This window comes from Lampetra planeri, chromosome 25 (genome assembly GCF_965212315.1).
Source record: "Lampetra planeri chromosome 25, kcLamPlan1.2.h2, whole genome shotgun sequence".
Taxonomy (NCBI): Eukaryota; Metazoa; Chordata; class Hyperoartia; order Petromyzontiformes; family Petromyzontidae; genus Lampetra; species Lampetra planeri.
Genome location: NC_136131.1, coordinates 3,018,135 through 3,043,357, shown reverse-complemented (window position 1 = coordinate 3,043,357; position 25,223 = coordinate 3,018,135). Strand labels below are relative to the sequence as shown.

The window sequence follows — 25,223 nt, the reverse complement described above, 5'->3', positions numbered from 1 at the left end:
TATATTTGCCCTCATTTAATGTTGGTCCTCCTTTGGCCTTTATTCTGCCACCCGATGCTTTATTTATTGATGCCTCATTTTCATTCACGTTGCCTTGAGCCTTTTTGTGAAACACTCATTTATTGGTGCAGATTATTAGGATTACATTATTATTCAACACTTATATTATCCATAAGAGGGGTTTTTTTGGTTCGATCTCGTAAATATAAATGTGTCGTTAAACCCGACACAGCCAATTAGTGAAGTTTGTCATGTTAACAAAACATGGCAATTGGCTACTAGTTCAGCACACCAGTGTTTGGAGCGTAAAACCCACCGCATTTAAAATGCATTAAAAACTTTACTAATTTGCTGCGTCGGGTGGTGGCGGGCTTAACGACACATTTATATTTACGCGCGCTAACTGAACTTTTCTGGAAACCTTATTTTTCATGCAGCGGTGTTTACAATAACAGTATTGTTACTTTTGAGTCGAGTGCCTCCGTTGAACGCCTGTCATTGGGCCGCATTTAATTGGGCTGCACAAGCGGAGCCAACCGATTCAAAATGGGCATGGTGGTTGGGGGGTGTCTGCTGCTGCTAGCTTTTCATCTGCCCTCTCTCCGTCGTTCTTGCTTTCTGTGGCACAGGCTGTCCAAGCACCACAAGCGAATCGTTTACACGGTGCTGGAGTACAGCCCGCTGCTGGATTCGTGCAACATCACCACAGATGACTGGGCCGTCATCGCCAAGGACATCGAGGTACGTCGCCAGGCCCGCACTCGCGAGGGGCGAACGGTCCATGGGGCAAATGCCCGGTGGGCCGGTCCATTCTGAGGGCCGGTGGGCCGGTCTGTCGGGGGAAATAGCAAATGTGATCGGAATAATTTTTATATTTTTTATTTAAATATGTTGTTACCTCAAATGTGTGTGTGCTTCATTGCTGATTTATGCTCTCAATTGGCATTAAGTCCCCATATTTGGCAGTCCCAAAGATTCTTCCTCACCGGCCCATTTGTTCTTTGGACCTAGCCCAAATGGACCAATGACATCGCACAGCAAAATCACACTAGTACGTCACATGGTAAATCAAGCTACTCGTATACAATTTGTCTTGCACAACCCCTTTTAACAAAAAAGTATATTGGCCATAGCCCGAATTTTGGCCAGTGTGTTCACAAATGCCTAAGCCGATGTTTAGTCCCAGTCTGTCACTGCACGCCGTTCCTCCGCTGTGGCCTCGCGCGGTGCGATATTGTCACGCGTCGGGCCGACTGCGATTGCAACGGTCCCCCAGGGCAAGCAAGATTATAGGGGCCAGAAAAGTGGCACAAAGGCCCCCCCCCCCCATGTGAGGGGCTATGTGGGCCCGTGTGGCATTATACAGGGACCTTAAAGTATTTGGAGTGGCACAGAATCGCTTGTGCAGTGTAACCCTGCAATGCTAATTGATGGAAATTTGCATTGCAGACAATACATGGTTTTCTGTAGTAGCAATTGCAGTTATTTTAAGCATAAATGCTCGTTTGTCCTGTTTTACCTCCATTCCAATAGACTAATAACCCCGATATCAAATGCATTCCTAACTTTTACCCCACCCCCCCCCCCGCCAATTTTATTCTGTGCTGTGGGGTGTCATTTCGTGAAATGAATTACATATTCGGAAATCTCTCTGAGCAGCATTTCGCCCCATACAGACATCGGTCTGCAGAAGGAGACGTCACAGAACTGCTTGTGAAATCCCCTTTCAAGTGACCTGTTTTATATCTACACGGGGGGGTGGAATTTTTCCCAACCACCCTGGGACAGGGAGAGACGTTTGTTGCGTTTGCCAGCCGGGCTGATATTTGTTATTATAATCAGAGATGTATTTTAGCAAGTTTATTATGATTGTTATGTGCAGTCATTCGTGTCTCCAGATGAGACGATACATTCTCTGCACTGGAATTTTGCTTAATCGTGTGCAAGTTTGTTTTTTTGTCCACGGTTGCTGAGTAAAGGCTCAGTGCTCCAATACAATAAGAGACCAGAAACAACCAGCACGAATAATTCTAGATTTGAAGCACGAATAACTTTGTATAGACAAGAGCTCGTACGTTTCTTGTTTGAACATATTTTAATATTAGAAGTATTTGTGAAAAGTGATTATGGAAGGGAATTCCAAAGTCAAGCAAGTGTGAAGGAAGATGGCAGGAGTTGATTTTAGATTCCACTGATGGGTGAGAATACATTATTTAAACCTGTCCTTGTGTGTGCCAGTGCGTTTTGCGGGGAGCGGTCGTGCAACGATTGGTTACCGCTCTGCTATGACCCTGGCGACCTGGGTTAAGATTCCTGCTCACGGCCAACACCAGTTAATATTTATCTGAACGGGTCCTGGGCCTCCCCTAGATCGACTCAACCTCAAAGTCATCCCAACTGTCTATTTAAGGCTGTATGGGGGAATCTTAACCTTTGTGCGTTTTGTCCCCATGCAGAAACACTACAAGGCCTACGATGGCTTCGTTGTTCTGCACGGCACCGACACGATGGCATACACGGCCTCGGCCCTCTCCTTCATGTGCGAACATCTGGGCAAGACCATCATCCTCACCGGTTCGCAGGTGGCCACTCACAGACGCGACGGCCCCTGCCGTCTGGCTGCTGCTGTTCCCTGCCACTTTCGGGGGCAGCTGCTATCAACTTTTGAAATCCTTTCCTTGTTGCGGTGGCCAAATGTTAACTTCCTCGCCTGCTCGTGGGTTCGATCTGGACCCTGGCGCCTGCTGCTGTATATTTGGAGTTGGCGTGGATTTTTCTCTCGGGTCCTCATGCATCAATAGGGAAAATATTTAATAAGTGACATTTCGGGCATTTACCCTTCTTCACATGGCCACTTATTTACGAATGGATTTTTTTTTTGTTAATTGTGTTTGTACTCAACTGCCAACACGGCAACATCGCCACGTAATTTGTGAAAAAGTGAGGTACTCGTGGAAAGACGTTCAACACGTGATTCGGCATGCAAGATAAATATAATGATCTGGAGATGATTACAGTTTAATCTGGAAATGCAGGGAACAGAGCTCTATTTCCGGCTTAACACTGTGCGTCATCGCTGCTGTTTATGAAACCGATTGGATTAAATCCCTGGCTCATCATTGTCACCATTTAACAAGTCAAACTGGTATAGCCTGTCTGTCCGTCTGTAAACTGTGATTAAACGTCACCTGATATTTGCCATATTAACATTACTCACGCACAAGGGAGAGTTGTGGGTCATACTGCCTGGGGGAAGTAGGAGTAGCGGCTAGTGTTGTCCTATGCTACGGACCCGTCTGCCCGAGTTTGATTCCAAGCCACGGTCAACATTGCAATAATTATCACGTTATTGCATGAGTGTACGCCACGTGACAATTTTACTTGGCTGCGTCGCGTGGTGGCGCGTTTTGCAACGGACGTTTGACCAGGTCGTCACTACTTGGCCTGACCGCAAACAAAAAATCAATTAATCTTAAGTTTTAATGTTTCGGTTTAAATTAACGATGGCTCAGTCCTCTCCTTGCACGCAGGTGCCCATATTTGAGATGCGGAGCGATGGCAGAGACAACCTCCTGGGAGCGCTGCTCTTCGCGGGACACTTCGTCATCCCAGAGGTGAGGCCGCCACCCCCCCCCCCCCCGCTTGTTCCGGATGTCGGGAGAGCGTCTTCGTGGTGCCAACTCTCTCATTTATCCTGCGGATATGTGGATATCTTTTGAGCCTGGTGTCAGGTGCGCGTGGTGAGTGGTTAGTGTAGCGGTTAGCGCACTTGTCTGGAGCAGAGATGAGAAATAAGGGCCATTCCTTTTTTAATGTTACGGTGCAAACTATCCCAACGGAACATCGTTAATCAATTGCCTGCGATTGGCATTCCCGCAGGTTGGGCTGTACTTCCATCACAAGCTGTACCGCGGCTGCCGTGTCACAAAGGTGGACGCGGGAAGTTTCAAGGCTTTCCAGTCGCCCAACATGCCGCCGCTTGGTAACGCGCAAGTCGACATGAAAGGTATCCACTCCTCGGGGGGGAAAAGCCCTGGGCACTTTCTCCGTGTTCTGTTGGTAAAGGTCACCGGTGTATATGACAGAGGTGGGACAAAGTCATTGTTATGCAAGTCCAAGTCGAGTCGCAAGTCATCAAATTCATGACTCGAGTCTGACTCGAGTCCAAGTCACATGACTCGAGTCCACACCTCTGGTATATGATGCGTGGGTAGGTCTTCTAGAAGGTGATTAATAATTTACTATTGGTGAAGCCGGTCCGCCATGCCCCCTGCTCCCGTTGTGAAACCTTGCGAGGGGTGGGGACAGGTCGGCTAAACGGACAACAATAAAAAAAGTTAGCAGACCATGAGTAGTGACTCTGCATTTGTGTCATGTCCTCCTGAGAAGTGGGTGACCCCCCCCCTCCACAACGGCTGAGCTGCACCCAGAGGGTTTGTGAAACGGCAAAACTTTTATTTCAAAAGTCTTCTTCAGAAGGGCAGTGACGTATCTGCAGTAGCGATCAGGGACACACCCTCCGTGTCACAACACCGCAGCTGTGAACCCCTTGGCACCAAGTCCGCCCAAATCTAAATTATGGGGGGCGTACCTCGTACTCTGCCGTGCACGTGGGGGACTTGGTCCAATCCCTGATCACCGTTGCATTCGCTTAGAACAGTAATAATAAACCAAATCTGTTCACCCGTAGCTATGCAAAATGGTTTCTTATGTTCCGGTATGCTTCAGGGGTGCACATTTAACACGTGTGATTTTTAATCACGGGTGTACTCACACCGGCTACATTGGGTTCGGCCTCATGGCAAGGATCTTGCTAAATTAAATAGTCGCAGGTGTATGACCGTTTTTAAGGACGCGCCTGTTATTGTTGTAAGTTGGAGTGCAATTGTGAATTTGGTTGTGAGAATTGTTCTTCCAACTTAGCGGTAAGCAGAAATTCTAATATTCAGCACGTTAAACGCACGTGCACATGGCAATTACATTTATTGTGGCTGTGCTGGGTGATGGAGGGCTTCGCAATTTAACTTGGGCACATCATTACTACGAGGCATAACCAAAAAATCAACTTTGAATGATCAAATATGCCTAACCAAAAAATCAACTTTGAATGATCAAATATGCCTTTTGCTGTCCTCTTCTGAATGGAGATGAAGTGCTTTGGACTTGCACCGTAATTCATGCAAATGGAACACATTTCTAGTGTCCTTGGGAGTTTCCTCACGTTATTTTTGTTTCCGCAAGCTCTGTGGCAGCTTTAGTTTCTTCTGCCAGTCTGTTAACAAGCTCCCCTTATAAATACACAGTAATAATTATTATAAATAAAAACACTTGAAGCCAATAAATACAACCTGAAACAACACTCGAGTAGAACGTGTATGTAGTGTGCATTCGTAGCATGCCATGTGTTTTATGCATGGCATGCCTGTGTGTAAATAGGTTTAACTCGGTTTGAGAAATTTGGGTAGTGTTATCTTATGGGGTGGTTTAATTGCCGTGTGTGAGCATTTTGAAGCAGATACCACGAATGTGTTTTGTCTTCGATTTTATATTGCACGCACACATTTATACTGTACAGTTCTCCGAAACCGCTTGGTTTTCTGTTGCACTAAGGATATATTTTTAAATAATCACTGGCCATAACCCAAACTCTCATGAATGCATTCCTTAACCTCCCATTGGTTTATATTGCATGAGCTACCAATTGTCTGACGTTTAATAACAACCTCGTGCTATCCAAATAAAACTCTCCTTCCCCACACTGTCAGGCACTGACAAACGTTGTGTATTTCTAATATATGTATATACATTGAACTTCTTTTGCACCCTACATAACCAAACCGTGCTAATTGTAGGTGCGGGAATGGCTAATGCCAATTGGATGGCCACCTGCAAAGCAATATTTTGGTTGTACCCACTTTACTTAGTTTTCCTTACCAGAAGTGTTTTTTTTTTGAGAAAAAATCAAACCAGGGGAAGTTTCCTCAAGCGTTACGGTCAGACGGGGTTGGATGGGGCAATACGTGGGGTGAAGCGGAACGGAGTAACTGGGGTCCCACATGGGTTGAGGGGGTGGAATGATAACAGTGGGAGAGGCATAGTGGAGGGAAGAGCAACCCTTTGGAGTGTTGGTGATGGGAGGCAAATGAGGGTCTGGTTGAGGTTGGGTAACTCGTGGGTGGCAGCGTGTTCATGTATGCTGAGGCGGAGGTTTTTCTTTTTTAAGAACGTGTTCATTTCGGAAAGGGTTTATTTTAAAATGTTTCACACTAGATCTGTAACAATGTCGGCAGCGTGCCGTATTATTGGTTCAAATTCTACTGTCAGGAGTCCTCGTCAACGGCCATGCTCTATCCACTGCTGGATGAAGGGCTCCCCAATCCTGCGCCAATAGAAGCGTGCGTCAGTTGTTGGAGGTCAAGTGAAAGATTCTGACCGAAAATCAACCTGTTGTTAGGAAAACTCTCCTCTAGCAAAGCGTTCAGGAAACATGCTGCTGTGGTGTCGGGAGCAGTAGGACGGGCTCAGTGTTGGTGTGCTCGATAGAATGATCCAGAACCTCATAATTCGGACTCATGATCCTGCCCATACCTGAGCATGGAGTGCATTTGCTTGTTCGGCTCTTCTGCGCATTCGTCATTGCTGCTGTGCTTGGACGACGTGACAACAGAATGATCCGCGCCACGTGGATCGTGGCATTTGTGCACCGTGGGACGGAGTTGCCAAAAATAAATCAATTACGATTTTGACTTCTGTTTATTCGGGACCCCGGGGTCCGGCCATAAGGTTTACTTGCACCAACAGTCTAAGGCTACACTGTGGATCTTTGTGTTTGTGCGTGCGTGTGCTTGCAGTCACCTGGGAGGAGGTGTGGAGATCCAACACGACGCGCCCGTTCCGCGTGCACACGAACATGAACCGTAACGTGGGCCTCCTGCGGCTCTTCCCCGGCATCACAGCCGCCACGGTGCGTTCTGCAGGACCTCGACTGCGTGCCACTGCTGTGCAGTGCGCCAATGATGCCGACTGCGAGAGCGAGGCTTCTAAATTGACAACTAATTTTTAACAACAAATTTCTGGGTTTAGTTTGTCTTTCCAAAGCACCTGCAATTGGCATGGTTGGCGATGTACGGTATGAAAGAAGTTCAACTATTATATACGGACAGGGTTGCCATTTTCCACTGCAGACCAAACCCGGACATGTTTCTCGGTGAGCCTGGGTCTATCGTCAAACCTGTGCAGAATCCTGCGATGATGATTAACTCCACCATTACTAGTTCTCGGTACAAAATCAATTCCTGCCACCAAAAACCCGATGCCAATTTCCCAGACTGCCCGAGGTTTGATAGGTGGCAACTCGAGACAGAACGGTAGCTCACAACTCAATACTTATTGGAGATTGAGCTATTTGAACAACAATTGTTTTTTTTTTACATTTTTGTCTGATTAGGTAACAATACATGATTCTAAATGGGCCGGTATTATGGCAATACAGAGCTGTTGCCAACTGCACTTTGGCTTGGCACACAGCAGCGTGTCATCAAAGCCAAGATTAACGGAGAGTGGCTGTGCTGGGAGCCAAGGCTTGTGGGATGAGAGAGACCTCTTCCTTGCGGGCAAATTACATCACTACTGTTGGCTACATACAGTGCGAAAGAAGTTCTACATACGTACAGGAGGGCTGGTATGCGTCCAGCCACAAATGTTTTCCTTTTCATGCGGCAGTTGAAAAATCAACCGATTCGTTACGCAACTCTAAGTCTGGTAATCAAATAGCATCAGGAGTTTCTTGATGTATAATAATGCAAAGCGTCCGTGCCCCCACCCCCCCACCTCGTGTAAGCGTATAACAGGCAGTGCTTGATTACGTGATGTGTGAATGTGGTTATCTGAACCGCATTTTACCCCGGGGGACTCTCTAAATTTCTAGCATCTGTCAAGGAGATAGCCGCAGCTGTTGTGCGGTGATCAAAACGCGAATTAAGTGCTGCCCTTCGTGCAAAAGAAAGCAATCGCTACGAATCCCGTTGATGGCATTTTGTTTTTATATTAAAATGCAATTGGCACTCGCTTGGACGGAATCGTTGGTTACAGCCGCGGAAAAACTAAAATCTGATCGAGGACCCCGACCTGTGGAGGAAGCGGGCTGCTTCTCTCCCTCTCTGACAGCTACAGACCTCGACCTCGCTGAACCGCGCTCAAACGCAGCGTGGGAGATGCGCGTCCACCTTCCGCAAATGGAAGAACAAATAGTCGCCAAAACAACTGCGACCCGCAGTGAAGTCCAAACGAATCGCCGCCATCTTTGCAACAGCATTGTCGCTGCGATTCGCACCGGCGCCTGCCACTGCCTCCTTGGATTGGTTGAAACAAAAACATTGGCGTTCACCTTTAACGCTGTTTCATGACCGTTGCTCTTCCCTCCTGCTGTTGTACAAAAGCGGTAGAGCGCGGGAAAGTAAAATGCGACTGTCTGTGTGCTCGTGCGCCAGGTGCGAGCCTTCCTACAGTCGCCCATGGAGGGCGTGGTACTGGAGTCGTACGGTACGGGCAACGCGCCCGACAACCGCCCCGACCTGCTCGACGAGCTGCGCAGCGCGACGGCACGCGGGGTCCTCATCGTCAACTGCACGCAGTGCCTGCGCGGCTCTGTGTGCGAGACCTACGCCACCGGCAAGGTGGTGCCCCCCCTCCTTCTCCGCCGCATCATCACGCTCGTCGCACGTGCGAGTGTGCGTTATATAATGTGTGCGGGCGGCGGCTAGCAGGCTGTGCTGCGGTTGAACTTCTTTCGCACCATACGTAGCCAACCGTGCTAGTCGCAGGTGCGAATCCAGAGACCGTAGTTCGATTTTTGCTCGCGGCCGATTATCTGAACCAGTCCTGCGGCTCCCCTATATCGACTCTGCCTTAAATGAGTACCTGGCGCGGTGTGTAAACATGGGTCACGAGGGAGGGATTCTTTGGTTCTTTTCGGTTAAGTCACGTCTAAAAATAAAATAATAAATTAAAATAACATATTACGACGTTTCGATTGCAACACAAGCAATCATCATCAGGCATAAAAGAAATGGCAACAAAAATCTAACTAGAAAACTATAGACAGACATACAAGCAGACAGACATCACAACGGCACACAGAGAGAGGACACAAATCGGCACAAAGAGGGGTCGTTTCTGTGACGGTCCCTTAAATATAGAGAGGGGGGGGGCGGGGACGGAGAGAGGGAGGGGGCAGAGAGAATTAGCATATCAATGAGTGTACGGCAACGTACTGCTGTTGCAAGTAAGATGACAATGTGGAACGGGCACGCAAGCTTGAAAATTAGGAGACAGGCACACGAAAATTAAATAACCTAGCAAAATATCGAAATGTGATGTAATACAACACAGAGTCGGTTAACACACAATTAACGCATAGCCTGGTTGATTACGTGTTTCAAAATTTGCTAAGTTAGAATTTTAAGTGTGAAAATTCCAAAGAGAGGACACAGGCAGAGAGAACAAATAGCCAGAAAGAAAAAGGATAAGCTTAAAACTTCCCCGTAGAAGTGGTTCAATGTTAATTTAGGAGCTTTCGTGACTGCAGGAATTATAAATACCCCTCTCTTTGTGCCGATTTGTGTCCTCTCTCTGTGTGCCGTTGTGATGTCTGTCTGCTTGTATGTCTGTCTATAGTTTTCTAGTTAGATTTTTGTTGCTATTTCTTTTATGCCTGATGATGATTGCTTGTGTTGCAATCGAAACGTCGTAATATGTTATTTTAATTTATTATTTTATTTTTAGACGTGACTTAACCGAAAAGAACCAAAGAATAATTCCTGCAGTCACGAAAGCTCTTAAATTAAGAACGAGGGAGGGAATTGTGGCCGGGCGTTGTACTGGCCCACCCATCCCCTCGTGCCGTACCAGTCCTCGTAGGTGCTTGCTATAACAACAGCACTTGCCCCAAAAGTCGTCTTCAGGATACAGGGGGGGCGGTGTGTGTGCCGTGGGTGACGATCTTCTGCCACTCGCCTCATTGACGTTGCGACCCAGGTGCTGAATGACAACGGCGTCATTCCTGGAGGAGACATGACCCCCGAGGCTGCCCTGGCCAAGCTCTCCTACATCCTGGGGAAGGAGAAGCTGAGCTTGAAGGAGCGGCGCGAGGTGGGTGCCCTCCACCCCCCCCCCCCCCCACGTTGCTTGCTTCCCACAGCGATTCCGGACAGCCAATGCAGAGCAATTTTATTAGAGATGCAGCTTCTAAGTGGCGAGGCCATTCACTTGCTTTGTCTGAGATTTAGTGTGTGTGTAACCTGGCGACCCGGGTTCAAATCCTGCGCTCACGGTCAACGCCAGTGACAAGTAGCTAATCTGATCCTGGGCCTCCCCTAGGTCGACTCTGCTTCAAACGAGTACCGGGTCTGATGTATAAACATCGCCACTGGGGAAACAAAGGCGGCCGGGCGTGGTGCTGGCCATCCACCTCTTGTGCGGTTCTTGCCTTCCATAGGTGCTCGGTAACAGCACTTTCCCCAACATTCTGCGAAGGCTATACAGGAGGGGGGGGTCTTTGTCTTTGTATGCATGTTGAACGTCTTTAGCACCGTACGTAGCCAACCATGCTAATCGTACGTGCCTGGGAAGGATAACAAACACAAAAAGCAGTTCTAAAGGAATCGGGTTTAAATCTATATTTAAAAGTGGCTTAATAATATCGAAAATAAGTGTTCCTTATGGCTGCAGAAGCACATCTGAAAGCGTGCGATGTAGTGACGGTCTTTGTTTGACGCCTAGCCAAAAGCCGCTGTGAGGATGACCGGATTTCGCGTGATTGTTTATGGTCCTTGACGAGATCGGCAAGATATTGTGAATTGCAGAACATTATGATCGTACTTGTATCTGGTGCAACCCCACTGACCTGTTGTGTTTACATTTTGTGAGTCGTCATGGCTGCAAGGGAACACGTGACGTGAACTGTTCACCGTTCCGAAAGTTTATGTAACATTTTGTAACTTTCACAAGTCCCGCAGTGCTACGCGGTGGGCACCAGAGGGCAGTGCAGAAAATCCTCTTTGTATCGCACTTCTATGCTCCTCCACTTTCACGAAGATGCACTGCCCCAGTACATAATAATTGGTGTATTACCCTTTTATCTGGCAAACAAAACTGACACCTTTTTTACAAAGAGTCATGTTTGCAAACATGACTCTTTGTAAAAAAGGTGTCCGTTTTGTTGTCAGATAAAAAAAAGGGTAAAAAAACTATTATATTTTGCTACTGGCAAAGGAGGTTCCAATGGTGTAAATGCTTACCCCGAGCTCTCATACTCTGATGATGCATTGTCTTTGAGTTGTGCGCCTTTTGGCGTCATCTGGTCCAAGACCATGTGAGACTGGGCTCTAAGGAAAGCTGTCTCGGGTGTGGACCAATCAATTTCAAGGACAGTGCATACATTATTAGAGTTGTGTTTTTTGTTTGCATTCCAACTGCAGGTATTGCGGTCAATGCAAACATGACTCCTTGTATAAAAAAATGGTGTCAGTTTTGTTGCCAGATAAAAGGGTAATACACCAATTATCATATTTTGCTACTGGCAAAGGAAGTATGGTCAAATAGAGGCCGCACGACCCATAAGGTATTCGCGACAATGCTGTGCGTGACTCTGCAAGTACGCAAACCCATGCCTGGAATCTTTTTCCCTGGGTGCGGTGCAGATGCTGTCGGACAACCTGCGCGGCGAGATGACGGCCCTCCGCCAGGGTCCCACCATCTCGCTGCGCGACAGCAAGTTCATTCAGTTTGTGGCGCGGGCTCTGAGCGTCAGCAGCAAGGAGGCAAGTTTCAACCGGGGCGGGGGGGGGGTGCAGAAGGAAAGTTGCACACGGCGACGAGTGAAGCAGGCGAGCGGCAACGCGGGTCGGAGGCTGGGGTGTCGTCGGGGGAGATGTTTAGAATCAACATTGCGGTTTGGAGTATTTGGCTGCTAGAAATTTCCATGTGGTGATGAGCCACTTCATTGAGCCGTCCTTTGCGTGGCCAGGTCGTTTGTGAAAAAGAGCCACGCAGCTTGGTGACCGGTTACCTTGTGAAATAAACAAAATTGTTGGGCTACGTTTGTGGCTTTGCAACCTCCAGGCAATTCACCGCCACAGCCTCTCGTGTGCATCCTCATCGTGTACATCTTACAGACCCGATCAGCTGTCCATGTACCCCCTTACGAACATGTACTCTACTTGCTTAAATAATGTGGTGTTAATTTTTATTACGTGTGTGCTTAATTTTTTACGCGTAACATTTAATGTTAAAGATGATACTGCAATGTGTAACACGATTTAGTTGTAACCCTGCTTTATTTGCCTGATAACAATAGATTTTTATTCACAAATTAACCAAGGGTTTCTTTGTGACCCTGGTTGATGAAACTCCACGTGACCACCACCCCGCTAGACCCACTCGGACCTATTTGATTAATTTGCCAGGTAAGGCCCACTGAACTATATAGCTATTTCAGAAGCGACCTGGCCACAAATTATAGCTCAACGAAGTGGGTTATCATGTGGAAATGTATAGCAGCCAAATGCTCTAAACACACGTTTTTAAATGTGGAGGGGAAAAACTGGAGGACCCAGAGGAAACATCCATGCAACCACGGGGAGAGAGACATACAAACTCCGAATATACAGGTGCCAGGGTTGGGATCTGAACCCACGACCTGTATACCAGGCGAGGTAGTTAACATATCGCCACTGTGGGTACCCATGGAAGTCTGATTGCCACAGGTTAAGACCCAGAGGCGGTGACATGGCCTAGCACTACCGCATTTGCAGGTTGTGGAGGTTAACAGTGCTAATCCAGCAGGCTGCCCTCATTATCACTGCGGTGGTGTGGCGTTACCCATCATATACTACGCGCCGTCTGCTTCACTCGGTTGACGTAATAAAATATCCAGTGCGGGAGCCACGGCCCAAATTTGGAAAATTCCCCAAAATACTCAGTAAATTTACTCTGCTGTGATTTGCACACGGCAGCCGTCATCGCCCTCTACCGACTGTCACGACTAACCGCCCACTTGTAGGACCACAGTCCTGAGTCTCCTTTGTGTGCCACACACTGACACAGCAGCCACATTTGTGTTGAGATGGAGATGTTTGAGTTGCTTATCACGTGTAAAGACGCCTTGAGATGCCCCGACCCATAGAGGGTGCAAACATCAAAACCCTAGCAATAACGCTGGTCAACACACTTTTTCTGGCATAAGGTATTCCAACGGTTTTAAGGTAATTTTGGGGTGCTGATTCCAAATCTGGCATCAGTTTTTGTCTATCACATCAGGTTTTTGAGATCAAATATTGCATTTTCAATAAAAACTACAGAAGAAAAATATTAAATAAATGTGGATATCTACATAAAATTATATTATAAACACACTATCCTAAAAATACAGCACCATATTTTAACACTAAAGCAGTCACTGACTCGCAACAACTTGCGATCAGTGACAGAGTTAATTTCGGGTAAAATCAATGAAAATGGGGTATGCCGATAGCATAATAATGAGATGTGATAGAGCAAATCTGAAATCAGATTTGGAATCGGCACCCTGAAATTAGTCAAACAGCTGATAAAGTCCAGGCCAGAAAAAAGTTTTTTTTGTTGACCAGTGTAATTGTCGTTGTTTATTATTCACCACTGGCGTTCGTCACGTTTGCGTCGAGTCTGGGCGCAGGAGCTGGAGGCTGTGCGGGATGCCATCGCGCCCATCCTGGCCTGCGCTGCGGCCAAAGCGGGAGACATCCACACAATGGAGGCCCTTCATGAGCTGGTACGCGGAGATTGTTTGGACACGCTATTTCCATCGTGGGGTGGGGGGGGGAAAGTGGCTTGCAAGCGCTCGTGAGTCACGTGACGCGAATTCTGCCCCCTCCCGGAGTGAGTAAATGACCGGGGTGGGTGTGAGCGTCTTCCTGGCAGGCTTTGTGTATTATTCGGGCAGTCGTGCAGTATTAACAGCGTTGTAATATGTAACAAGAAGGGAAGTGAACTGGGATCCATGACAGACATTGTCAGCGGCAGAGTAGAGTTCTCTCGATGTTGGCTACGTACGGTGCGAAATAATTTCTCCATACACAACATTAGTCTTGATCTTCCACGAAGCTCATGGTCCACCCAAACTATAAACGACATCGGCAGATACAGATACCTGTTACAAAAATTTAAAATTTTAAAACTCTCCAGTCGTGTGCGAATGTCGTCATTCCGACGACCATGTAACCACGCAATGCCCCGATCCACAAATACGAAGGAGACACCGCTGCTCACGACGCGGTTGTTTGGCTTGACCGCCTGAATGTGAAATTGTAGTTGCCCTGCATCTACATCGGCCATATGAAAGAAGAAGAGTGTTAACGTTTTCGTCTGAGGTCCGCAAAATATTGCAGGCGCATTGCACGCGTTGAGGGTTCGGCTGCGATTATCGGGGATGGAGCAGGTGGCTGTGTGGGCTTGCTCGCTCAACGCACAAACACACGGGTGGAACGTTATTGCTCAATACTGACGGTCTGGAACACAGCTCTTTACAATTCCCTGTGTTTCGATTATGGCATAAAAAGAGCAACGTCAAGCCTCGATAATTGAATTAGCTTGCCATATATATATATTTAAAAAAAATGAACATTCTGCAAGTTCACCCTTTGCTTAAGTAGGTCGCGTCTCTCCGGGCAAACGCTTGGTTGCCCGGCGGCCCGGCCCGGCCCTGGCGTGGCACAAGTTCAATCTGCTCGTGCTCTTAGATGGCTAACGTGTGGCGTCCACACGGGGGCAGGGTATGAACCTGAGCGACCAGGACTACGACGGGCGCACGGCGCTGCACGTGGCGGCGTGCGAGGGCAACCTGGCGCTCGTGGACTACCTGCTGAGCTGCGGCGCCACCGTCTACGCCAAGGATCGCTACGGCTGCACCCCGCTGCGCAACGCCGTCATGTTCCGGTGAGTGAGTGAGTGTGCGTGTGTGTGTGTGTGCGCGTGATACCAGGAACCATGGGCAAGTTCCGTGCTACGTGTTTGTCCTGAGTTTTTTGTCCCCCCCCCCCCTCCACCGCCGCGCCTCTGATTCGCACGGTTGGCTACGTTTGGTGCAAAGGAAGGCCACCGTAGATATGTAGGCACACCCGGACACGGCAGTCTTCCAATAATAGTAGTATTGATTTCTTCCAGCATGGGACACGTAGGTCTTCAAGGATTCCATTCACTCCAAGCGTTCACAGCTGTCTTGTTTCCCCCCCCACTTGTGTATCCCTCGAGCCCCTTTCTCGAAGGTGCCTTGCCACGCTTTTCTCTCCCAACCAATCACCTTCCCACTTTGTGTTAATGGATCCCCAACCGACCTCCCTGTCAATCGTCCTCTGTTTCCCACCATTTCCATCTCGTATTTCTCCTCCAATCCCTTCAATGTCCTTGCCTCTAACCAGTCCCCTTTCAGGCCTGTCAATTCTCCAATCTGAGGGCTTTGTTTTTACTTCCTGAATTTCCGTGTCACGCGGTGGCGTCCACCCACGTCGGGCGAGTATCGTTGCTCGTGATACAATCTCTCCACGTGCTTGCGCACTCGATGCCGCTGTTGTGCCGACCCCTGCTGGATTTTGTGTTTTTAGCCGAACGATGCTCTAGGTGGTTTTACAAGTGAAACGTCACGGTATTGCACGTCTCGTCGCTGCTCAGATTGGCGTGACAATTATTCGTCAACTCTGCCGGCAGGGTGAGACTGAAGCGATTTTAATAATAATTGCTGTGTTAAGCGTTTGTGCGCTATGCGATAATTTTTATTTGTTTGCTCATGTCAGGTGGTGGAGGGTTTCGTAACAAAGAATTTTGCCGACCCATTAAATAGTGGCCTCATCCAGACTTAAAATCGAGTCCTATTGATTGCGAAAAACCAATACCTCCTGCGTATTGACTAAACGCAATATCTGCTTTGGAATCTGTCGATAAACACGGCTGCCCCTGGCAGGTTAACAACAATACAGGTATCAAAGGCCTGATGGGTAACTTATTTCCCAATAACAATACTACCGGATGGGGCGTGGAGTGCAGCCGTCGTGTTCACGGCTAAATGTCATGGCTCAAATTTTCCGTAAAAATGTCAATGCAACTTGGGGGGTCCCAATCGCGTGGATGCCGCTCTGCTTGAAAGGATTTTCCAACTTGGAACTGAAAGTTCCTCCCCACCCCTCCTGTGCGTCGGGCAGCAGCGATGGCCTGTAGTTCGGCCCTTTTGGAGGCAGCAGCGAGGATTTTGGTGAATTGCTGCACACACGTGGTTACCCTGGCTCGCCAGGAGAATGCGGTACAGCAAAAATGTGGGCTCCACCTGTTGCATCTCCAGGTGCTCCGGTGTCCTCGCACGTGTAAACATTCTTTAATTGGCTGATCACAGCCTAACCCTTTCCTGGAATCGGAAGTTTAAAGCCCGCACGGTAGGGCATTTGGCAAAATTTGGTGCCAGCTATCATCGAGTGCGGTCGTGTCGTTGCAGCTCTCTGTGGTGAGTACAATGTCTTTGAAAAGCAACGGCGCTACACCTAGATAAAAGTAATGCCGAGCCGCTTGCGTGTTCTGAGATTTGGGGATGAACGGGACGCCCACCCTGTAACTTGCAGATGTCTCGGAATGGGAAAGGGTTAATATATAGAGGATCTCAGAGCTTGGGCAATTGTTGGTACTGGCTCATCGTGTGGCTGCCTTGCCGCTTGTCTGTGGTTCCTCCCGAGTAATTTTATCTCTCTGTTCGAGAGTGAGCGAACACTGCCACCACAATTAGCATTATTATTATTGTGCCGTGCATGTGCTCCCCCACAGGCACATGGACGTGATCAAGCTCCTGCATCAGACAGGAGCTCACCTCTCCCAGGACGAGTACGATGGTCTGGGCCCCGAGCTTTGCACGTGAGTGCACAGCGTTACGACACGCATGGCATGAGGCACGCCAACCGTGCTGTAATGGTCGGCATGCTGGACTTGCGATCCGTAGGGCACCGGTTCGATTACCCCCCCCTCGCTGCCTCTCCTACCCGCATTCTTATCGGGAGGTCACACGTGGTGAGGTAAAGTGTTGGTACTCCAAACGCTCTCCTAGCTGTCTGGCCAACGTGGACGAGTAGGCCTCTTAACCCCCCCCCCCTTCTAGTTTGGTTTCGGAGCTGCTTCATTTTGTTAGCAAAACAAATTTGCAGACCTGCTCCTTTACCTGTGTGTGACCAAGTAATGGAGCGGTAGCGTAGCGGGTTAGCGTGCTGCACGAAGCCGGTGACCCGAGTTCAATTCCTGCTCATGGACAACCGGTCCTGGGCTTCCCCTAGGTCGACTCGGTCTCAAATGAGTACCTAGTGCAATATGTAAACATTGCCACTGGGGAGACGAAGGCTGTCGGGCGTGGTGTTGGCCACCCACCCCTTCTTTCACAGGTGCTCGTTAACAGCACTTGCCCCAGTAGCCTGTGAAAGCTATATGGGGGATCTTTCTTTATCTTTATTGTGACAAACAATGCCGAGACTATTCTTGTTTTTTTCCGGTAAAGTTGCGTACATAGAAATGAATAAATATCCTATAACTCACGCCGTTTTCGGTCGCAACACAAGTGGTTGTAATCGCCGCTTGTGTTGCGATCGAAACGTCATGAGTTTTTGGTTTTTATATATAATAAAAACAAATATTTTCTATTGTGGCTTTACCGAAAGAACCAAAGAATATGAATTCCTGCAGTCACGAAAGTTTTAAGTAAAAAATGTATTGCGTCGATTGCGTGCAAGGCCCGTTGTCACCTAACTTGACACACACAGCGTGTGACAACCAATGTGTGTGACGCATGCACGAAGCCTGCCGCCCCCAATATATGAACGGCACCACGTGTAGCGAGCGGGCACGCTTCCTGCGCCATGGCATTGACGTTCAAAAGCTAAATGCCAAATGTCGGTCTGCTAGCCATGACGAGAGGTCTTCAGAAGAAGAGGGTTTGTGTACTCATGCCATTCCTTGTCCGTTGAAGGAGTGCAGACTACGATGGTTTACTTTCTAGTGCGTAGTTTGAGTTGCATGTGTGTATCAGAATGCATCTGCATTTGTAGCCCCTTAAAGTTTGACTGGTAGTCCAGTTGCAAGACTTGAGGTTTAGCATGTCGTTAGTAAGGCTTCCGTGATCAATATTATCCAAAAATTGAGGTTTTTGGGGTTGGATCACGTAAATATAAATGTCGTTAAACCCGCCGCAGCCAATTACTAAGGGTTTCTAACGTTAACAAAACGTGCCAATTCGTTAATAGTACAGCACATGGGTTTGTTGGAGAGTAAACCCACAACATTTACTAGCAACGAATTGGGATGTTTTGTTTACATGACGCCTTATTTAACTGGGTGTCGGGTGGTGGCGGGTTTAACAACACTTATATTTACGTGATCTAACCTAAAAAACCTCTTCGGTTAAGGTTTTGGGGTCTTGGGCATGTTGTTGTGCCTCATTCTGACCGCAAGCAAGCTGCAGAACGGTCGCTACACAGCACGTGTGTGCGCACCGCCCTGTCGTGTCACCTCCTCGTGTTTACGTGCAGGAGGTGGAAGGCTTCTTTGCACGTGTACAGCTCTTGTCGATGTATACTTCCATAGCAGGGTGGCGCAGTGGCAACGCTTGTGCCGCACAACGACCCCCGAGGTTCGATTCCCGACTTGATCACCCTTTCTGTGTGCAGGTTGTTCTTCACTGGTTCCATAGAGAGTGAGTGGCATTTGTATGTTCTTCCCGTGTTCTACAGCAAGTGGAGTTTGTATGTTCTCCTGTTCTGCACAGCTTTACCTCCTGAGTACTTTGGTCCCATACCTAAAATAAAACACAGCCAGTATCGGCCCAAAAAAAATCACAATCCTAAAATAATCAACATTTCAATACCCCATTGGGATTCCACGTAGTAGTAACATCGCCCCCCTACTGTGATGACCTTTGCAGACCCCTCCTGAAGGAGAGTCTTGAGACACTGAGGTTTTCCCAAGTGGGCGTAATCTTCTTTCGTACGGCTGATGTAGAAGCAGAGCAACAACTACGATTTCACATTCAGGAGGTCAAGCCAGATAACAACCGTGTTAGCGGCAGCGAGGTGTATCATCGCTGTGATGTCTCCTTAATATTTGTGGATCGGGCCATTTATGAAATAAAATAATAATATCTGGTGAAGTTGTGGATGGTGCTGTTTTACATAAATGATTGTGCGTGCGTGTGTCTCCCTAGAATGGCAGTAAATGGGGACGTGCAAGGCTTGATGGCGTGGAATTTGGCCGGACTGAACCTGGACACGCAGCTGGGCTACGACCAGCGCACGCCACTGCAAATAGTGCGTACGCTAGGATCTCCCCGGCTCTTCCTTCTGTCCACGTTGTGCGAGGTCTATTTGTGCGTATGGCAATATGTTCAGGAGCTCCGCGAATGTTGAGGTTTGTATATATGCACGATGAACTTCGTGTGCACCGTACGTAGCCAACCGTGCGGATTGGCATGGATGGTTGACGCCTGCCAGCCACAAGTGCTTTTTAGGAGAACGTTTGGGTAGTTTTGCCATTCCTCATCCATTTGAAGGAGTGCAGATTGCAGTGGGTTTTCTCTGTAGTCTGTAGTTTTGGGTTGCGTGGCCACAGTCGGACTGCCGTGTCGGTCTTTACAAATGGAGGTAGAGACAAAGTGGTCTTGATTGTTTGGGTAAGCACCCACACCACGAGGGTTGGGCAGCCCACTGTATTAAAGGAGTGACGGTGCAAATGCTCTAATCACGTTTGTCCCGGGGGCCGTATCGCGTGCGTGTGCATTGAGGCTGCTTGTCAGTGGCACCTCCGTAAATAGTTTCATCTAAAAAAGTTCGAGGAAATTCAATTGTGAGCTTGGCGTACGGCCGTTACGAGTGATGCCCATTCCCAAGTGAACGGAGAGATGAAGACTCGCCACGCACGCTGGGACGTGTTGCACATCGTCCGTAGATCTTGTTGAAGATGCATCGATGTCTCCCAACCGTCCAACTGCCAGCCAGGCTCATGTATTTATGGCCATTTTAATCGGTGTAAATCTGTCCTGAAATCTGTTTTTAAGGAGTGATTTGGTTGATGCCATTTAAAACTTGCTGCACAAGTTCAAGCTTCAACTGGCAACATGAAGTTGTTCGTTTGATTTAATTTTACAATTTTCAATTGGTCACTAATAACTGCACGCTCCCCCCCCCCTCCCCTCATTGCATTTGGGTTTTCATTTATTCCCGATTATTCTCACTCTGCGGGCTTGTGGTGGTGTTCATCGGTGCAGAGTGAACAAGCGGGCTTGTGGCGACCTGCAGCGGAGGGATTTTGAAGGGGTACCAGGGGTCATTCTTCGTAGTGCTGTCCTTTGGCATTCCCCGAACATTGATGTTCTTCTCTGTTCCGAAATGAATCGCGATGTCATTCGTTCCGTTCCTTGACATTGAGAATAGAGAAGATTCACACTTTCATTGCAGGACGATGAACTGAAATGTAAAATACCGTCCGTTCTGCAACTGGTGCGCTGTGTATTCTACGGAAGCGTTTGTGTTTTGTACTCGTAACGAGAATCCATACCTTGTGCTTTCAGGCGAAGAAAGCCAATAAAAAAGAAGTTGTACATTTCTTGGAGGGTGCCTCTCAAAGGAAGGAACAGGCGAGTGAAAGCAACATTGCAGCAGCTGACAACAAAGGAGACTGATCGTTAAACGTGGGGACCACATTGATAACGACAACGGAGTGAATTCGAACTCTGACAGAGGGAAGAAGTGCCGTCTGACATTGTGTGACATTGCGTGGCATTGTTAGATCACCGGCGCAGACTTGAAGGCCAGCTGCCATCGCCAAGAACGACTTTGCCAGTTAATGTCATTCTTGTCCCTCTTGCGGACACGCTGTGTATAGTCGATCGGGAAAACAATAATAGCCGTTTAGGCTGACGACAGTTGGTATTGTTTTTAAATCGGCGTTGTTACATTCCTCGCTATGCCACCTCCATTGTCGGATGGTATAATCCATTCGTACAAAGCGGCGCCATGCATTGCAAGGCACATTTTGATCGCCCTTTCAGTTACGGTAATACTGTGTGTGGGGTTGTTGGCCGTGTTGTGGAGAAAGTGATATTGTTTGTCCCGGTTTGGCTTTAATCCATCTACGGTTATTGTCCTAAGGCTACTAAATTATACGATCAAGTCGCACCAGCCTCCTCTGAAAGTTTATAGTTTTTGTATATATTTTTACATAGTTAAATTTGTACGGTTGTTAATGATAGATGTATCAATTTGGGTACGCTGATAACGCCCTCGCCTGGTATGCAGGAGGTCGTGGCTTCAATCGTGACCCTGATGCCTGTATTTGGAGTTTGTGTGTTTTCCCCGTGGTTGCGTGGATTTGTCTCTGGATTCTCTGGTTTTTGCCTCCACCTTTAGAAACGTGTACGTCATTGGAACGGAATTGGAATAGAATGACGACGTACACACGCACGTCATTGGAACAGTTAAGGGTTTTAATTGGCAAATGACACCTTTTTAATGCATAGAGGACCCCAGAGCTTGGGCAGTTGGTGCATGCTCATCGCGTGGCCGCCTTCCCCCCTCGCCTGTGGTTCTTACTCGCACCTCCGACTCGGTCTCTCTACGAGAGCGATCGGTGGCATCTTCCCTTTTGAAGTCGCGATGTGCCACTGTGCCTCTTCAGCCGTCGTTGAGGTGAATGCGAATGTGTGTTTAGCTGCCCTGCAGCTTGACATGACCCGAGCGTTGATGTATATTTTTGTTCAGACATGTGCAGATCTGCTCACGTCCCGTTCTCTCTTGCCCGCAGAACTTGGAGACTGGCCAAGTGAAAGATCTACCTCGTGTGGAAGCTCTCTCTCTGGTAGAGTTAACAATTTCTATTCTTGAATTTAAAACGTGAATAACATGGAAACCCGTTGTAGTTTTCACATGGGGCAGGGGGCGGGGTTGGTGGGGTTTCCCCATCAATATTCCAAAGTTAAAATGTATTTGTTCACATTGTAGCGCCTCCTGGATTTGCTGCCTTTCTGAAAACAATCTTGGACGTAATAGCCCCTACATCCGACAATGACATGGATACCACCTTTGGGATTTGATGGTTTGTGTTCCTTGCAGCAGAGGTGAACTTTACCCAAGGAATGTAACTGAAAATATAAAACATTTTAATATTTTAAAGACTTGCCTCACAGCAGTTGTGGTAAAACAGATAAACTAAAATAATGATATTATCAGCTGGACCATCCCAAAGTTTGGAAAAATGGAACTTAAAATGTGCCTGTAGCTTGGCATTTACCGATTTCAGAAATAAAAGCTATACGTTACAAAATGTATAGTTGCAGTTAGCCTACTTTTTTTAATGGTTCGAAGTTATAATGGGGAATAATTCATGTACAGGGCCCTTGGTTTTAAGAAAGGTGCCTTTTTCAAGAAAAAGTTTCAGTTTGAGAAGTGCAACTCTTATGTAAACGTATGTTATATTTCATAATTGATACGATTACATTAACGACACATTGTTATGCGATCAAACTCAAAAACATTTGACTAATATTGATCTCGAAAGCCTACGTGTGAAACTGTCCATTGTGTGTCTATATGCTTAAATCCGTGAAATGTGTGGCATATGTAATGATTTGATGGCGAGGCGATGGCATTGGTGGACGTCGCTTTATCCGTAGCGCTGTTTCACATCTGAAGTTACACACTGCACAACATGTACATTCTCTATTCAAATAAAATGTGCAATGCATTTTGGTATTCACGCCATTTGTTATAGCGCGAAACTCCATCGCCACAACTTAGGAAGAGTTGCAGCTGCGTTTCAGGCCGGTCTGCAGTAGTATCGCAGTAGGGCGCGCGATGTTGCTGTGCCGTTCTCCAAGTTGAGTAATTGACAGGTAAAATATTCTTCTTTGGGATCGTGACGCCGGCACGCGTGGCATGCGCACCCTGCTCCGTGGTGAATAACAACGTGGCATCTACTCGCCTCAAACCGTGAAGCAGCAGGCGGCGCGTAGAGTCGTAGTAGTAGTATGATGGACCGTACACACCGCGCTCGTAACCGGGGGTGGCCGTGGGGCCCCGAAGAAAGCCTTGTTCGTGCCCCCACATTGCTCACGCTTGTCGCTTGTCTCCGCCGCTGTGCAGGATGCGGCTTGCACCAACGGTAATGGTGTGGACGACGAATGACGAGGGCAGCTCTTTTGACTCCGTGCAAGTGTCTCAAGGTGCCGAGGGGGGCTGGGGGCTGGGCGAAGGGGCCCCCCACTGGCCTTGCTAAGGAAACGGATGTGGACACGGTATTCTCAGTGTCAATCGTTGCACACGCGCCAGAGGTGAATTTTGCAATGTTGTCTTGTGAATGATTTCTGCGCGGTACCCACTGACAAAAGTTGGTTTGTTATTACCGAGATGTATGAACGGAAACCTTTTTTTAGCGTAGACATGACTTTGCACAAAAAATATTGTAATTTTTTTCATTTATCCTTGTATCATGTTTTTTATTTGAGGCGTGCGATGTTGTTTAACTTCCGTCGCACGCATGCGTGCGTTGATAAACGTCTTGCTGTGTTGGTGGCAGAACCCAGAAATGTCCGAGTTTCGTGTCTTTGTAAATGCGTGGTTTTAGCATTGCGAAACGACTTGTATTTTAACGAAAAAAACGGTGTATAATTTGTGCTTGCTGCTGGTTTGTCAAGAGTGGGGGGTGGATATCTTTGTGCATAAGTTCGTGATGAAGTCGAGTGACCCAAGGTGGTGGCAATGGAGTGCCCAGGCACGCGGTAATGCTTTACTTAAACGTGCTACGGACTGCACACCCCCAACTGGGTTATGCCAGGGAGCCTGCGTCGACATTGCATCCTCTCGTTGGCCACTCGTCATTGGGTGGGGGGGGAGGGGAGTAAAATCGAAAAACCGATGCATTGTCTGCGCTAAACGAATGTTGTAACATATATCAACACCAGAGGTCGCAATCGGGTACCCGATACCGTTTGCGACCCTGGTGCGGCCGGGTACGGGTAAGGGTAGGCCGTGAGTCACTGGTGAGTAACCGTTTGTCACTCATTTCGGGTAGGGTACGGGTAGGGTACGGGTACCCGTACTCGGCCGGGTGTGGCTGGGTACGGGTAAGGAATCAAAACCCATTTGCGACCTCTGATCAACACCCCCCCCCCCCCCCCACTGGCTACCAACTCCCTCCCGCGTGGGCTTGTGGCCCAGCTAATACATGAAGCGGTGTATCTTTAACACCCCCACCCCCCACTTGCGTTTTTTAGCAAAAGTTGTATTTGTGGTTCAGTGTTCCAATTTGTATGCCTTTAAAACTTGATGTGACTGAGGGGGGCAGGGTTGTGTGTTCATCGGCAGAATAAGTCTACATCAACCATAATTAATGTCGCTCTTGTGGTTTTCCTTGACATTAGCTTAAAAGTGACACTTTATGCATATAACCACAATAATGTATTCACTCTTGATGAATTGTGTGGGAAAACTTCCATTTTAAAATAGAAGGTATGATTTCCTGAATGTTAATGAACATTTTCTTCAGTAAAATTTAACGTTTGTGTAGAATTTTGCTCTGTCCGTGCATTTTGTGTACATATTCTTAAGAGCACGTGGTGTTTTTTATGTTTTGCATCGGTGTGTAAAAGTGCATTCGCTCGCACCACAACTCCCCGCAAAAAAAAAAGATTCCACCGTTTCTCCTTGTTAAAATGTAAAAAAATAAACACTCCACCGTGTGATTCTGTCCATGGCCCCCACACCCATATGCCCAACTTGGCCACTCTGCCATGTGCACTGCGCTCGATGGCACGCTGTATGTAACACGCACGACATTGGCCCAAATTTGGCAAATTAACAACTAATGGCAGTCTTCGGGTTACGAACCTAATTCGTTCCAGAGACCTTGTTTGTAAGTCTAGCGGTTTGTGAGTCAGAGACGCAGTAATGCGCTGCATTTAAATGCCCATTTCGGTCTGTATTATGAAATGTGATGCGGTTCAATAAAATGGTTTAAACGCCTAATTAAGAAGAAATATTGTATATTTGCATGTAACGGTGTAAAACAGTGCTTCGTAACCTTGTACTGCAGCATGCACCCGTTTTGGTTCTTGGGGCATCTTGCACCACCAGGGGGTGTGTGCACCCAGGTTAAGAGCCACTGGTGTAAACTACTACTAT

General features: G+C 47.7%; 1 protein-coding gene across 2 annotated transcripts in view; it reads left to right on the top strand.

Moving 5' to 3' along the window:
* Positions 1-24,611, top strand: part of ASPG (asparaginase) — a 42,360-nt gene extending 17,749 nt beyond the window's left edge. Inside the window, exons 3-17 of one of the 2 annotated variants that reach the window (XM_078605937.1) lie at positions 630-741; positions 2,457-2,582; positions 3,531-3,614; positions 3,880-4,006; positions 6,852-6,964; positions 8,490-8,675; positions 10,036-10,149; positions 11,700-11,819; positions 13,712-13,807; positions 14,807-14,970; positions 16,840-16,926; positions 19,256-19,358; positions 20,618-20,683; positions 21,850-21,903; positions 23,187-24,611. In XM_078605937.1, coding sequence (XP_078462063.1) covers positions 630-741; positions 2,457-2,582; positions 3,531-3,614; positions 3,880-4,006; positions 6,852-6,964; positions 8,490-8,675; positions 10,036-10,149; positions 11,700-11,819; positions 13,712-13,807; positions 14,807-14,970; positions 16,840-16,926; positions 19,256-19,358; positions 20,618-20,683; positions 21,850-21,903; positions 23,187-23,228 — 1,594 coding nt within the window. In that variant the 3' untranslated portion in view covers positions 23,229-24,611. Of the gene's footprint in view, positions 1-629; positions 742-2,456; positions 2,583-3,512; positions 3,615-3,879; positions 4,007-6,851; positions 6,965-8,489; positions 8,676-10,035; positions 10,150-11,699; positions 11,820-13,711; positions 13,808-14,806; positions 14,971-16,839; positions 16,927-19,255; positions 19,359-20,617; positions 20,684-21,849; positions 21,904-23,186 lie in introns of both variants that reach the window. The other variant, XM_078605936.1, reaches the window with a different exon arrangement.
* Positions 24,612-25,223: the final 612 nt, after the last annotated feature.